Below are 14,577 nucleotides of genomic sequence, written 5' to 3'. Positions count from 1 at the left end.
GCAGGCATAGGTACCTATGCTTTGCTAGATTCTGGGGCTATACACTCATTTATATCTGAGACATTCTTAAAGTGACTAGGAATCTTACCAGAAGACATGGATGTGGGATTTAGAGTCATAGTTCCTTCGGGCGAACAAATGTTATCTACCAAGATGGTAAAGGATATTGAGCTTAGACTTCAGAGGAAGGTGGTTCGGGCAGATTTTATTGTGTTGTCGATGCCTGAATTCGACATTATTTTGGGGATGGACTAGCTATCACGGAATGGAGCTTCGATTGATTTTCGACAGAGGACAATATCTATTAGACTGCCTAGCGGGGAAATGTTTACTTTTGAGGCAGTTCAAAACAAGCAGTTGCCGCCTATTATTTCTTGTATAGGTGCAAGGAAGCTTTTGCGTAGAGGTTGCCGAGGATTTCTGGCTAGTATTATTTCAGTACCTAATGTCATTCGTCAAAAGATTGACAATGTTGAGGTTGTCAGAAACTTCCCTAGCGTATTCCCTAAGGACATTTTAGGCATTCCACCTGAGAGAGAGGTGGAGTTCTCTATTGAGCTGATGCAAGGGACGGTGCTAATCTCTAAGGCACCATATCGACTGGCACCTATAGAAATGAAAGAGCTAAAAGATCAAATTCAAGAGCTACTGGATAAAGGATTCATTCGTCCGAGTTTTTCTCCATGGGGCGCGCCAATATTATTTGTGAAGAAAAAGGATGGAAGCATGAGGCTCTGTATCGATTATCGAGTACTGAACAGAGTCACAATAAAGAATAAGTATCCCTTGCCTAGAATTGAGGACTTATTCGATCAACTGCAAGGAGCTTCAGTATTCTCGAAGATAGACCTTCGTTCAGGATATCATCAGTTGAAAGTAAAGGAAGCAGATGTCTACAAGACGGCCTTCAGAACTCGGTATGGACACTATGAATTTATGGTAATGCCATTCGGGATGACAAATGCCCCAGCGATCTTCATGGATCTCATGAATCGCGTATTTCGACCATATCTTGATCAGTTCATCATTGTGTTCATAGATGATATTCTGGTCTACTTGAAGGACAGAGAGGAGCATAGGCAACACTTGAAGATAGCCTTACAGATATTGCAGGATCAAAAGTTGTTTGTCAAATTCAGCAAGTGCGAGTTTTGGCTAGAGAAAGTGGCATTCTTAGGACATATTATCTCGAGAGATGGAGTTGAAGTTGATCCTTCTAAAGTTGAGGTAGTCAGAGAATGGCCGGAGCCTAAAAGTGTAACTGAGATACGCAGTTTCTTAGGCTTAGCTGGCTACTATCGCAAGTTCATCAAGGGTTTCTCTGCCATTGCGGTACCCTTGACAGCTCTCATGAAGAAGAATGCCAAATTTGTTTGAGGATCGGATTGTCAACACAGTTTCGAGAAGTTGAAGCAAGCCCTCACTACAACACCAGTTTTAGCTATGCCATCTGGCAAAGGAGAGTATGTGTTGTACACCGATGCATCGAGAGTAGGTTTGGGCGCAGTTCTTATGCAGTGTGATCGAGTGATCGCGTATGCGTCTAGACAACTAAAGGCACATGAGAAGAATTATCCGACACATGACCTTGAGCTTGCCACAGTCGTTTTTGCACTAAAAATTTGGAGACATTACTTGTACGGGGAGAAATGCAAAATTTTCACCGACCACAAAAGTCTCAAATACTTCTTCACCCAAAAAGAGTTGAATATGAGACAACGAAGATGGCTAGAACTGGTGAAGGATTATGATTGTGATATTAGCTACCATCCCGGGAAAGCTAATGTAGCTGCGGATGCGTTGAGCCAGAAAATGACAGTTGATCCGGTAGTAAGGACGGGGGACCCCCTTTGTGGGGAGCCAATGACACGTGAAGGTCAGAAGTCAAAAGGGACAGCATGAGGTCCATCCGATCGGAGAAGGGTCGGGTCAACCGGCCGAATGGGTCTGGGTGGAATCAAAGACAACCCAACGGGGAGTCGGGTTTCCGACGCTCATGGTAAACAGGGTCGTCGGGCCGAGCGGGTAGCCCGCTCGGCCGAGGCGTAAAACGGTAATGCTGTGAAGGAACAGTCTCAGCCGAGCACGCGACCGGGAATCTTCCCGGTCGGACCGATACCTATGCCCGGTCGGAAGTAATGTGCCTGTCGAGCGGCTGGACGCTCGGCGCGGGGAGAGAAGAGACAAAAGGACAAGGGGATATTGGGGAACATCTTCTGACAACAAGCATGTTCGACGACCAAGTCATACGCAGAATCTTACGACGGAAGATTCTGCTGTCCCATCAGAGAGGTGCTCGGACTATAGCAGTATGGTGTCAGGCATGCTTCTCTGGTAAGCCCATACTAAGGTATGGTAAAGGACACGTGTACGCCTCGGTAGGTGTGCATAAGCCTCCCTACAGCTCTATATAAGAGCCCTCAGACTTCGCCGGAGGTACGGGTTCTCTCATCTTTGGAGCCACTTCATCGTTTTCCTCTTTCCTGACTTGAGTGTCGGAGGGTCGTCGCCGGGAACCCCTTCTCGGCTCGACTTCCTTGCAGATTCGCCGGAGATCCATATGGCCGATCAGAGATCCACATCATCAGTTGGGAGAGCGCCACGTACCCAGTGTCCATCGACTCAACATTCGGACAGGATCAACATTCATAGCCCAACTGTCAGTGCAGAAACCCCTTCAAATAGAAATTCAGAGGTTCAATTTGGAGATATATTCAAGAGGCAGGGCTCCTAATCTATCCACTCTGATAGTGCAGTCTACTCTGAGAGATAGAATTCGAATTGGGCAGGCTACTGATGGGCAGTTACAAAAATGGAAACAAAGAGATGAGACTAAGGGCCGAATGTTATATACAGTCGAGGATGACATTGTTAAATATCGAGGTCGACTTTGGGTTCCTAATGTAGATTCTCTTAGAGTTGAAATCAAGACAGAAGCCCACAATACCCCTTATTCTATCCACCCGAGGAGTACAAAGATGTACAAGGACTTGCAATTACTTTACTGGTGGCCGGGTATGAAACGAGACATCCTACGTTTTGTATCTGAATGTTTAAATTGTCAGCAAGTCAAAGCAGAACATCAGAGACCAGCGGGGATGCTTAGGCCACTTCCTATTCCTGAGTGGAAATGGGAAAACATTGCAATGGATTTTGTTGTAGGCTTGCCGAGGACAGTAAAGGGTTTTAATGCAATTTGGGTGATAGTAGATCGTCTTACCAAGTCAGCACATTTTCTACCAGTGAAGACAACTTTCTCCATGACTCAGTATGCAGAGCTGTATATCCGAGAAATAGTCTCATTGCATGGAATTCCAGTTTCAATTGTGTCTGACAAAGACACAAGATTTATGTCTTCATTTTGGAAGAGTCTACATTCTGCTATGGGGACTAAACTAATGTTTAGCACGGAATTTCATCCCTAAATAGATGGGCAGTCGGAGAGGGTGATACAAATTTTGGAGGATTTACTCCGAGCATGTGTGATCGACTTCCAATAAAGTTGGGAGTCGAAGCTACCTCTAGTGGAGTTCACCTATAACAACAGTTATCAGTCATTTATAGACATGGCCCCTTACGAGGCACTTTATGGAAGAAAATGTAGATCGCCCATCCATTGGGATGAAGTTGGAGAGAGATCTGAATTGGGACCAGAAATCATGAAGCATACAGCAGATTTAGTAGTCAAAATTCGGGACAGGATGAAGACTGCTCAGAGCTGGCAGAAGAGTTATGCTGAAAAACGAAGAAGGGATCTCGAATTTATCGTCGGGGACCACGTGTTCGTCAAAATAGCACCTATGAAGGGTGTTATGAGATTTGGCAAGAAAGGCAAGCTCAGTCCGAGATTCATAGGACCATTTGAGATCCTAGAAAGAGTGGGAGCATTGACTTATCGAGTGGCTTTGCCACCTAAACTTGCAAGGGTGCATAACGTGTTCCACATCTCGATGCTTCGCAAGTACATGGCGAATCCGTCACATGTACTGAACTTTGAACCACTGCAACTTACACCAAATTTGTCCTATGAGGAGAGGCCCATTCAAATATTGGGCAGGCAAGAGAGAAGGTTGCGGAGCAAGGTAATAAAGATGGTCAAGGTCAGGTGGAGGGATCACTCGGAGGAGGAAGCTACATAGGAGACCGAGGCCACTGATAACCATGATTTTACTGCATTATTTTGATTCATTTATGCATGGTTTTGATGTTGGTTTCATAGTTTAAATCATGGTTACATTACATTTTTGTGCATTGCATAGATTTTGGACTTAATTGAAAATTATATTATTTTTGGTGTTATTTGATGCTAATATTTGATTCTTATTTTGTAGGCATCAAAGGATCTTAGATTTGGATCTATTTGGACCGGAATTGAGCTCGAATCGGAGTTCAAAAGACAAGATCAAGCTTTGGGTCGATTTGGGCCGTTTATCAAGAATAGGACAGATCTGGACCATCCGTTGAAGATCTGGCCGATCCAACCTAATGAGGAGCAGATCTAAGCCATTGATGAAGATCCAGAAGTTTTGATCCAGATCTGAGTTCATCTAGCCATTGATCCAGCCGGATTAATCTAGGCCGTTCATTGAAGATCGGCAGATCTGGGCTATCCAGTGATGATCTGATCGATCCGACCTACGGGAGGGTAGATCCAGACTCTATATCAACATCAGTACCTTCGGATCGGATTTTGGATGACATTTCACCGTTGATTTAGCCCAGAATCAATCTCAACCGTCGGTTCAAATCTGAGATCGGTTCAAATCTGAGATCTGTTTAAATGAGAAGCTACAGTGCTTCGTGTTCTTTGTCGATCTCCTCCGCTGTTCTTGGCGTCGCGCGTTCTTCTTCCGGTGGATTTCGATCCCAATTCCTTCTCCAATCAACCTCTCGAGCTTCAACTTCATTGTAGAGCTTCACGGCAGCACATCCCTATCATCTGGAGCCATCAGAGGGTGTTCCCTCCGGCGCAATCTCTACTTCTGCGATTCTCTGTTCCAGCGCCGATTTGGAGGTGGTCTTCCAATCGGCGACTCCGATTCCCATCAGCAGCATTTGGAGGTGGTCTTCCGGTGTTCCTGAGCTCCATCCGACATCAAACTATCATCCGCAACTCCATCCAGATCCAGAGGACCAGATTTGTAGATTTCCAGCATTTTCGGCCATTTTTGGGTTCTGGGTTGTTCTTAGCTCGCCGGGGGTGGTTCGTCGGCAACTTTGAAACTTCCTGGAACTGATACGCTGTAGAGAGTCTTCATTGAGGTCCAGAGTCGGGTGGTTTCGACTTAGGCACTCTTGTGTGACGGCAAGAGTGTGAAACTTGTTAGATTGGTTGTGAGTTGGATCGGTTAGGGTTTATTTCGTTTTGTTATTGTTTTTACAGCTTAGAACAGATTTCTTTTATGTTTGTTAAGTTCTTATCATTGCAATTTAGCATTTCTTTGTTTTGTTGAAGTTTAATTCATGTTTGGTAGTTGTAATTTCATTGATACAATTTAGTTTAATTCTTGTTTGATGCTTAGTTAATTGTTTAGTGTTTAAGTTCTAAGTTAGGGTTTAAATTCTACTTAGATTAAATTTTATTTCTGTCTTGTTATTTCATATTTAGTTTAAGTGTGTTGATGGATTTATCACAACGTAGTGTGACAATGCGTAATGATTTGTTCATTGGCACATAGTTAGGTTTCACTCTTGCATTAGATTAGTTTCTTATTTGCTGTGCTTTTCATTTGTTAGATTTAGATTTAAAGCTTTTAAACCCCCAACTTCATTTTTATATCAAAAACCCAAAAAAAAAAAAGGAATAAAAGACAATCCTAAATTACATTCTACCGTTGGTTCCTCGGATCGATCCTGGGCTCGTTACTACAACGTCATTGCAAAATTAAGGGGTTCAGTGAAATATTACATTATTAATTTGATAAGCCCTTTCGTGACACATCAGTATTTTGTGCTTATCAGCCACCATGACGAGTCGCTATCCAGAGTTATTCGGTGAGTTTTAATTTTGAGGATGAAATTTTATATAAGGGAGGTAGGAATTATAACACTTAGGATTCCCCCTAATGTGAACTACCTTTAGGTAAATAGTTAAACCACTGAATTAATTTAATTAGGTGGATTATTCATTTTAATAAAAAAATATGAACGAATTTAAAAAATATATATATAATAAATACTAAAGGTTACGTAATTGGAAATACATCAGAATGGATGAGCTTTATCTAATGGGTAATTAAAACTACAGCCGATATATATATATATATATATGAGGAGGGGGATTAGGTTAAAACAAAAGGGGAGAGAATAGGGAGGGGGGAAGGAGACAGAAAGGCAAGAAACGGCAGCCGCCGTGGTCATGCTGGACAAAACATAGCAAGAGAACAAAGGCGTGAAGTTTTTGGAAGAAGAGAGTTCCAACCAAAGGTTTCTCACTCATGCCCCTTGTCTCCCTACAAAGGCATTTCTTTAACCCTTATTTTGTTCTTTTTTATTTGCACCACACAAATTATACTAAGCTTGTTTATAATGTGATGCATATGGAAGCCCGTAGCTCATGTATGTACCTATGTCATCTTCTCGAATTTTGTTTCTTCTTCTATGACCCACCCAAGCTCTTCCAGTTTTTAGCAGGGGGTTTGTTAGAAAGGATTGTTTTTTTTACGACCATGAAATTTTAGGAATTTTCTTCTTATGATATATCATGCACAGGTTTGAAGAAAAGGGCATGGTATTAGTTGCTCCAAGGAAGTTATATTATGCAGGTTCACATTGTTATGCATGGTTAATCAGTAGCTTGGGTACTTTCTCACGTTTTTATGAATTTATATATGATTTAACTGAGTCTATCAGATTCTTGAAGCGCTCATGATAAAAGGATTATTTTCAGTGATTATGGAATTTATGAAATTAGGATGATCTATCTTAAAGACGAAGTTATTTAATCAGATCATACCATGTTGGAAGGTAACAGGTGGCAAATTCTCTCCTTTGGTATGACATCTCTTTTCATGTTGGTTGCTTTTAAAAAAAAAAAACTTATGATGATGATGATGAGCTAATGGGAATGTTGTGAGGGAAAAGGCTCTAGAGGGAGTCTGTTTGCGGGAAAAGGCCCCGGAGGGAGCCCGTATATGGGAAAAGGCCCCAGAGGGAGCCCGTTTACAGAAAAAGGTCCCAGAGGGAGCTCGTTTATAGGAAAAGGCCTCAGAGGGAGTCCAATATCAGATTTCCCATAATAGGCCCCGGCCCAGCGACGAGGGTTGTTGACCCCTACTACTAGATACCATGGTTCCACAGCTGAGATTGGTCACTCGACCAAATAAAGATAGCTAGCTACTTCTAACGATTACGCCTCACTTTAAAGGGATTTTTTTTATATAAATATAGGATATAGGATGATGATTAATGCTATGCAATGATATGGTGAATAGGGAAGAGAGGAGCTCACGAAATCTTTCCCTTAATATCTTATTCAAACTATCAAATTTCTAAATATATTTTCCTACTCTACGCTCTGCAAAGTTTATTTCTCTCCTATTACATGCTAGCTTATTGTTACATATACACTTATCTCATTTAATATATCGTGTAGGTATTATATATTTGCATGAATAGCTGCTACTCTTATTTTAAATGCCTATTGTTAAATGTGAAATTTTCTCTCCTATTATAAAGTTTATTTCTCTCCTATTACATGCTAGCTTATTGTTACATATACACTTATCTCATTTAATATATGGAGTAGGTATTATATATTTGCATGAATAGCTGCTACTCTTATTTTAAATGCCTATTGTTAAATGTGAAATTTTCTTTAGCAAGGCAGGTAATGGAATTAGTGCATAGATAATTGTTGACACCTATAGATATCTCTCATCCTTCTTTTGAACTTAGGGTCGTTAACCTATTCATGTTGTATATGTAATATTGATCATCTCTAGTTAGGAAATGTTGAGCCTTAGTCTCACTCAGTTGTGTGGGTGCAGGTAATAACAATCTTGAGGTGGAAGGCTCTAACACTTGACTGATTCGGGCCACTGCAGTTCACACCCGAGGACCTTGTTGCTTATCGCGTTAGGATGAAACATTATTTCTTTTACCATTTATGAGTAATTTGAGGAAATAATAATAAATAAAAAAAACTGATGCTTAAGTAATGTTGCTGAGCTCTAAGATGCCTCTGCTATCTTATCAGCTAAAATCACCTTTAGTTTTCCTTTTGGCAATTCATGATCTGGGTATTTTGTTAATAAGAATCTGAAGCTAAATATTTATACTAATCAAGTGAAACTTTTAAGTGATGCTGCTAGAAGATTGTGTTTATCGTGTACAGTTTGTTGATTGTGTTTATCATGTACAGTTTATTGGGGATAAATTCACATTCAAAATGTTTGTTAGTGCCGCATGTATTCCTTGGAATTTAATTAGGTTGGTATATTTTTTTAAAAAAATTATGATAGAAGTTAGGGTCGTTTCATATGTTCTTCGAGATCGGTTGTTCGCAAATACTCTCCAACACTTACATTCTGATAATGCATTGACAACGGATCATCCAGCACCCGTTGTGAGAATTGAGTAATAATTCTTTCTAGAGAGCTATCACTAGCTACCAGCTTCCCCTTTTGTTTTTCCCTCACAGGGGTTTCCCCAGAGGATTCTTGAAGGGTTGCTCTTCTCCCCCCTTGTTCTAGAGGTGTTCGAATAGGCTTTAGGACGTCAAGTTGGAGAGAGAGGAGCAGAGAATAGATGAATCAGGTCTCCTCCTTTGATATCCTTCTCTCGGTGATGAGAGGTTACAAGCATCGCCAGAGGTGGCACTACTGGCAACGTACCACAAGTATTGACTTGTTGTTGCTGTTGTTGTAGTATCTTCTGTACTCTGGTGCTGATGAGCAACTCCAGATCATCTTGTGAGATAGTGATGGTATTAGGTTTTCCAACTTCCTCCATCCTCGTAGTCTCAAATCCAGGTGAATAATTCCCATAGATAGCGCCAAATTTGATCCTGTCTAAAATCTGCAAAGATGAGCACTGATTAAGATGAATGATGATGACCTCCGATGAAGACGAACTTTGCAAATCTGAAGAAACTCCTCAACACTCCTACGCACAGTGAGACGAGCCAACAAACCGTTAGTAACCTAAGACTCGGGAGGGGATCCCTGGCTATACCCTCCAATGCTCAAATCAGTTCCTCTCACAGATGGAAGAAGAAGAACATTAACTGAAGTGAAAACAGAGCTTAGATGCTAGAACTTGCCTACCTTGCCAACGGAGAAGATCCCCCTTTTTATACCACCTCACGTGACCTCCGTAGTCGTGAGGTGGTTCCCGGTTCATTAGGGGTTGTTAGGAGATGAAGTCATCTCCTATACTTCGTGCAATAATCCCTTAAGGAATCTTTTCTGTACCCAGATGTACCTGTTTTGTCGTTTATAACACGTTATCATAATTGAAGAAGCTTCTAGAAGATGATTCCCGTTAAATATTCTTTTAAGCATGTTTCAACTGGTCGTTTAAGCCGGTCATGTATACTGTTCAGAATACCCCTGTTAAATATGTCTCGACCAGTCGCTCAGGACGGTCGCATATACTATTTAGAATACCTCCTGTTAAATATATTTCGGCCAGTCGTTTAAGCCGGTCGCATATACTATTAAGAGTGCTTCCTGCTAAATATTTCTCAGTCGGTCGTTCAAGCCGGTCATATATACTGTTAAGAGTGTTTTCTGCTGAATATATCTTAGCCGATTGTTCAAGCCGGTCATATATACTGTTAAGAGTGTTTCCTACTGAATATATCTCGGTCAGTCATTTAAGCCAGTCATATATACTGTTAAGACTACCTTCTGTTAAATATATTTTTACGCTCGGACAGGCTCTGCCTGGTCAAGCATATATGAGCATGTGGGTACTCGCTCAGCCTGCGGTCGATCGATTATGTGCTGAGAATCTTATATAAGGCTAAATGTCTTTATGCTTGGGTATGTGCATATATGAGCACATGAGCACTCTCTCGGCCTACGGTCGACCGGTGATATATTGAGAATTTTATATAAGGCTAAATGCCTTTATGCTCGGCCAGACTTCACCCGACCAAGCATATATGAGCACGTGGTGCTCTCTCAGCCTGCGGTGGGCCGGTTATATGCTGAGAATTATTCATAAGGTTAAATATGTTTTTACGCTCGGGTGGGCTTCACCCGGTCGAGTATATATGAGTGCTGGGGTGCTCACTCGATCTGCGATCGATCGATTATATGCTAAGAATTATATATAAGGCTAAATATCTTTATGCTCGAGCGTGCTTCACCCGGTCGAGCATATATGAGCGCTGGGGTGCTCACTCGGCCTACGATCGACCGATTATATGCTGAGAATTATATATAAGGCTAAATGTCTTTATGCTCGGGTTATATGCTGAAAGTTATATGCTGAAAGTTATACGTGGGCTTTGCCCAGCTGAGTATATGAGCACGTGGGCACTCTCTCAGCCTACGGCCGGCCGGTTATATGCTGAAAGTTATACATAAAGCCCTATGTCTTTATGCTCAAGCGGGCTTTGCCCGGCTGAGTCTATATGAGCATGTGGATACTCGCTTGGCCTGCGGTCGGCCGGTTATGTACTGAGAATCTTATATACAGCTAAATGTCTTTATGTTTGGGCGGACTTTGCCCGGCCAAGCATATATGAGAATGTGAGCATTCTCTCGGTTTGCGGTCGGTCGGTGATATGTTGAGAATTATATGTAGTGCTAAATGTCTTTATGTCGGGCGGACTTCACCCGGCGGAGCATAAATGAGCATGTGGGCGCTCTCTCGGCTTGCGGTCGGCTGGTTATATATTGAAGGTTACATATAAGGCTAAATGTCTTTATGCTTAGGCGGGCTTTGCCCGGCCGAGCATACATGGACATAGTGATGTTCAGTCGACCTTTATTCGACTGGCGATATACCTGTCTTATCTTTCTGGACTTAAATTCCTCCTTCACTTGCTCGACCCATCTAACGTAACTCGTATCAGCGTATTTGTAGGAATTTTTTCTCCAAATGGGGAGCGCAATCAAAGGAGATTGAGCTTCTAAGTTGATCTCCGTGTGCGCTTTCCGATTTATCCTAGTGGCCGGTCGGAACCTTCTGTAGGGTCGGGTCGATCACTTCAGATATAATCAATGAGGTTAATTGAGATTATCATTTTTTTTCATAGAGATGTAAGAAACTATATAATTTTATTCAATTTTTATTATTCGTACCAAAAAGTGCTCGATGATTTTAGACGTTTTGGTTTTATGTCAAAGGTAACAAGTTGATTAGAATTACATTCCGTTACTTAGAGTCATTCTTCATTTAACTAATATTTCTTTTAATCGATTAATTTCGTACGATGATTTGAGTGAAACAAACCTAATGATACGAGTTGGTTAAAGGGGATATATAAATTCAAAATACGATGTGCCCTTTGAAATTTTGGAAATAGCAATGATATGTATTAGAAAAAAATTTCAAGAAAAAAATTTAATGATAAATATATAAATTTATGGTCCATTATTGTACATTTTTGTAAGTCTCATTATTTTATACGTTTATCCTTGAATTTTTTTCTTGAGCAATTTTTTTTTTTTTTTTTTTTGAAATGTAGGTGTGCCTTTCATTTCCAAATCTCACCATGCAGGTTGAATTCTAGTCTCGAGAGAGAAAGCTGGGTCAGTTCGCTCCATTGCTAGACGCCAATTTGGAGTCAACAAAAGTCCGACGCCAACAAACAAACCGACCAAAGGCGAGAAACAGCGAACATGCGACTCTGCTCACGGTCTTCCTTTCCTACGCACGGATCACTCCCCCAGTCCCACAATTATCCACCCACAGTTTTACAGCATCTCTTGTCGCATCCCAATATTAATTGCTTCCCCTCCTACCCATTCCCATCCATCGTCCTTTCCTCAATCTCTCCTCCCTCACTAAAATACTACTAAACGCAATGCCATCTTCAGGGCTCGGGGGCTAACGCCCAGGTGAAGAAACCAGTCACACACTGCACGGCCACCGCATGCTCCCTTTTGACCCGCACTAATCCATGCATTAACTCACAACTCTTACAGGCCCTCTAATTATTACTCCTCCATTTACTTTTTTTTTTATTCATTTGTGAAATTCATTTAAAGAATTGACTGTAGCAACAGCCGTCGATGACCATAAGCTAGCCGTCACGTATTTAATTATATTCCCACTGTAAATGGCAAAATTTGGCAACTACCATTTTATTTATTTCTAATCTCACACCCAACAACCCGCTGTACGCGCTAAGCGCCCCTATTAACTGCGGTGGGCCGCCACGTTGGATGCCAATGCCACCGTAATTCCACGTCAATCTCCTATTTTTAAAATATAATTAAAATTAAATGTTTCAAAAGAAAATAAATTAATATATAGTTATATTAAGGAATGAAAGCACGGAATTTAGTAGCGGAATTAATATAAAATTACTACTTGGGCTGACTGAACTTGTCAAGAAGGAAAGGGACTCGCGCGTATCCGCATCGCGTGCCACGCGTCAGCTTGGCGCTTCCGCCCCAAATTTGATCGGGCAGCTGTGCCAGAATTACCCACATGTAAACCCAGCCAATCATCAACAGCTCATCCTCCAATTTTACATATATATTAGCAAAAAGCGAAGCGTACTGGAACAGCCGGGTAGACGAGAAGAGGTGGAATTAATGGTGATGGATGCTACTGGCGCCGATTCCGCCCGTTGCTCCGCGATCGACGATGTCGTCGTCGTTGCAGACCCCTCCGACGATGCTCCGCCGCCGTCCCCGGCCACGTCGCCCGGCACTGGGAGCCGCGTCAAGCTAATGGTTAGCTACGGCGGCCGCATCCAGCCCCGCCCCCACGACAACACCCGCCTCGCCTACGTTAGCGGAGAAACCAAGATCCTGGCTCTCGATCGGTCCGCCCGCCTCTCCGTCCTCCTTGCCAAGCTGGCCGTCGTGGCTCCCGCAGCTCCCAACCCCGTTTGCATCAAGTACCAGCTCCCCGGCGAGGACCTCGACGCCCTCGTGTCCGTTACCGACGACGATGACCTTGAGCACATGATGATCGAGTACGATCGCCTCCTCCGCGATGCATCTTCCACCTTGCCTAGGGTTTCTGCCCGTCTTCGCCTCTTCCTGTTCCCTGTCGGGCCCCCTCCTCCGCTCCCTTCTGCCGCCTTGCTAGACGCCTTCCCTGCCGTCCCCGTTCGTCCTCCCTCGACGCAGCCCTCGCCTAGCCCCGACTTTCTCTTTGGCTTCGATGAAGACTTCGTCCCTCCCCCCGCCGTGAAGGTCGCCGTAGATCCACAACAGCCTAGTATCGTGCTCGAAGACCATCCCACCGAGGCGCCGGCCATGTCAGATCTGATTAAGGACGAACCAAGCCTCCAGATCAAGGTAAGCGCTGAACCAGTTGCCACCGCGCAAGCAGTGGTCACGGCGGCGGACATTGAACGCCTCGTGTACCCCAACAACCTCCCCCCTCTCAACCTGCTCAACAAAAACCAAGACAGTGTGCCTTTGGTTCATCCCTCCGACTTCCAACTCCCATTGCCGTCGCAGTGGCCAGAGACGACCGGGAGATTTCCATCGTTGTCCCCCGGCATGGATCCAACGAGGTACCTACTGCAGTGCACGCCGGGGATGTACCCAGGGTTCTACCCCGCTCCAGCTAGGATGACGGTGAACGCCGCCGGAGGAGGGGCGACGACGGGGATGGAGGCGTACGTCGCATGTGGAAATCTGGCGTACGATAGCGCAGGGCAGTTGGTTTACTGCACGCTAATGTTGCCACCGTATCAAGCGGTCACGGGCCTGGCGCTTAACCCGGCCGAGTCCACCGTAACGGCTGCAAGACCCCCACAAACCGCCTGACCCAATAACGGATAGAGTGCGAGTTATTTTCTTCATTATTTCTATTTTATTTTATTTTTGTGTGTTTATGGCTAAAACATGTCGTTTTTCGTGGTAAATATGCATGATGGTGGTAGTTAATGTGATAGGTAAGGGTGTAGTGTATTTGTCATTTAAAAAAAAAAATCTACATTTTCCGATAAAATAGTATGCATAATATTATTATATGTGCATAAAATTTTCGATAGAGATACTTGAGTTTTTATAAGTGAGGAAATATGTACTTATTTTTAAAAGAGAGAAAAAATTGTACTTTTAAACGTGTATCAATTAGGATTAATAATGATTTTAAGGATAAAATAAGTATTACATAACTAGCTTTTTAGTTTTTTAAATCTTATAAAACGCCCACATTTCATATTTCCTAATTTTACAAAAACATTTTACTTTTTTTTTAATGTTTTTGAATACCTAAATTCTGCTGATTTACAAAGGGAAAAAGACTAATTTGGGAAACAAGAAATATTTAGTGCGTAATTTGAGTATATATATACACACACGAAATTGATATGATGTCGGACGTCTCCTACGTGATCATGAGCGAAATCCGACATGAGCTATCTGACGCGGTCAAAATCTATTTTTTTTTAATTCCTCTATTATTTGAGTAACAACTTTTCTCTCTTTTCTC

General features: G+C 42.6%; 1 protein-coding gene across 1 annotated transcript; it reads left to right on the top strand.

Annotated features, from left to right (window-relative positions):
- Positions 1–12,661: 12,661 nt before the first annotated feature.
- Positions 12,662–14,078, top strand: LOC122004056. Its single transcript, XM_042559001.1, has one exon. It carries the CDS (start codon positions 12,717–12,719, stop codon positions 13,905–13,907), a length of 1,191 nt encoding a protein of 396 aa, XP_042414935.1. The 5' UTR covers positions 12,662–12,716; the 3' UTR covers positions 13,908–14,078.
- Positions 14,079–14,577: the final 499 nt, after the last annotated feature.

Source organism: Zingiber officinale, chromosome 1A (genome assembly GCF_018446385.1).
Source record: "Zingiber officinale cultivar Zhangliang chromosome 1A, Zo_v1.1, whole genome shotgun sequence".
NCBI lineage: Eukaryota > Viridiplantae > Streptophyta > Magnoliopsida > Zingiberales > Zingiberaceae > Zingiber > Zingiber officinale.
The sequence above is the reverse complement of the archived record's forward strand: the minus strand, read 5'-3'. Positions and strand labels throughout refer to the sequence as shown.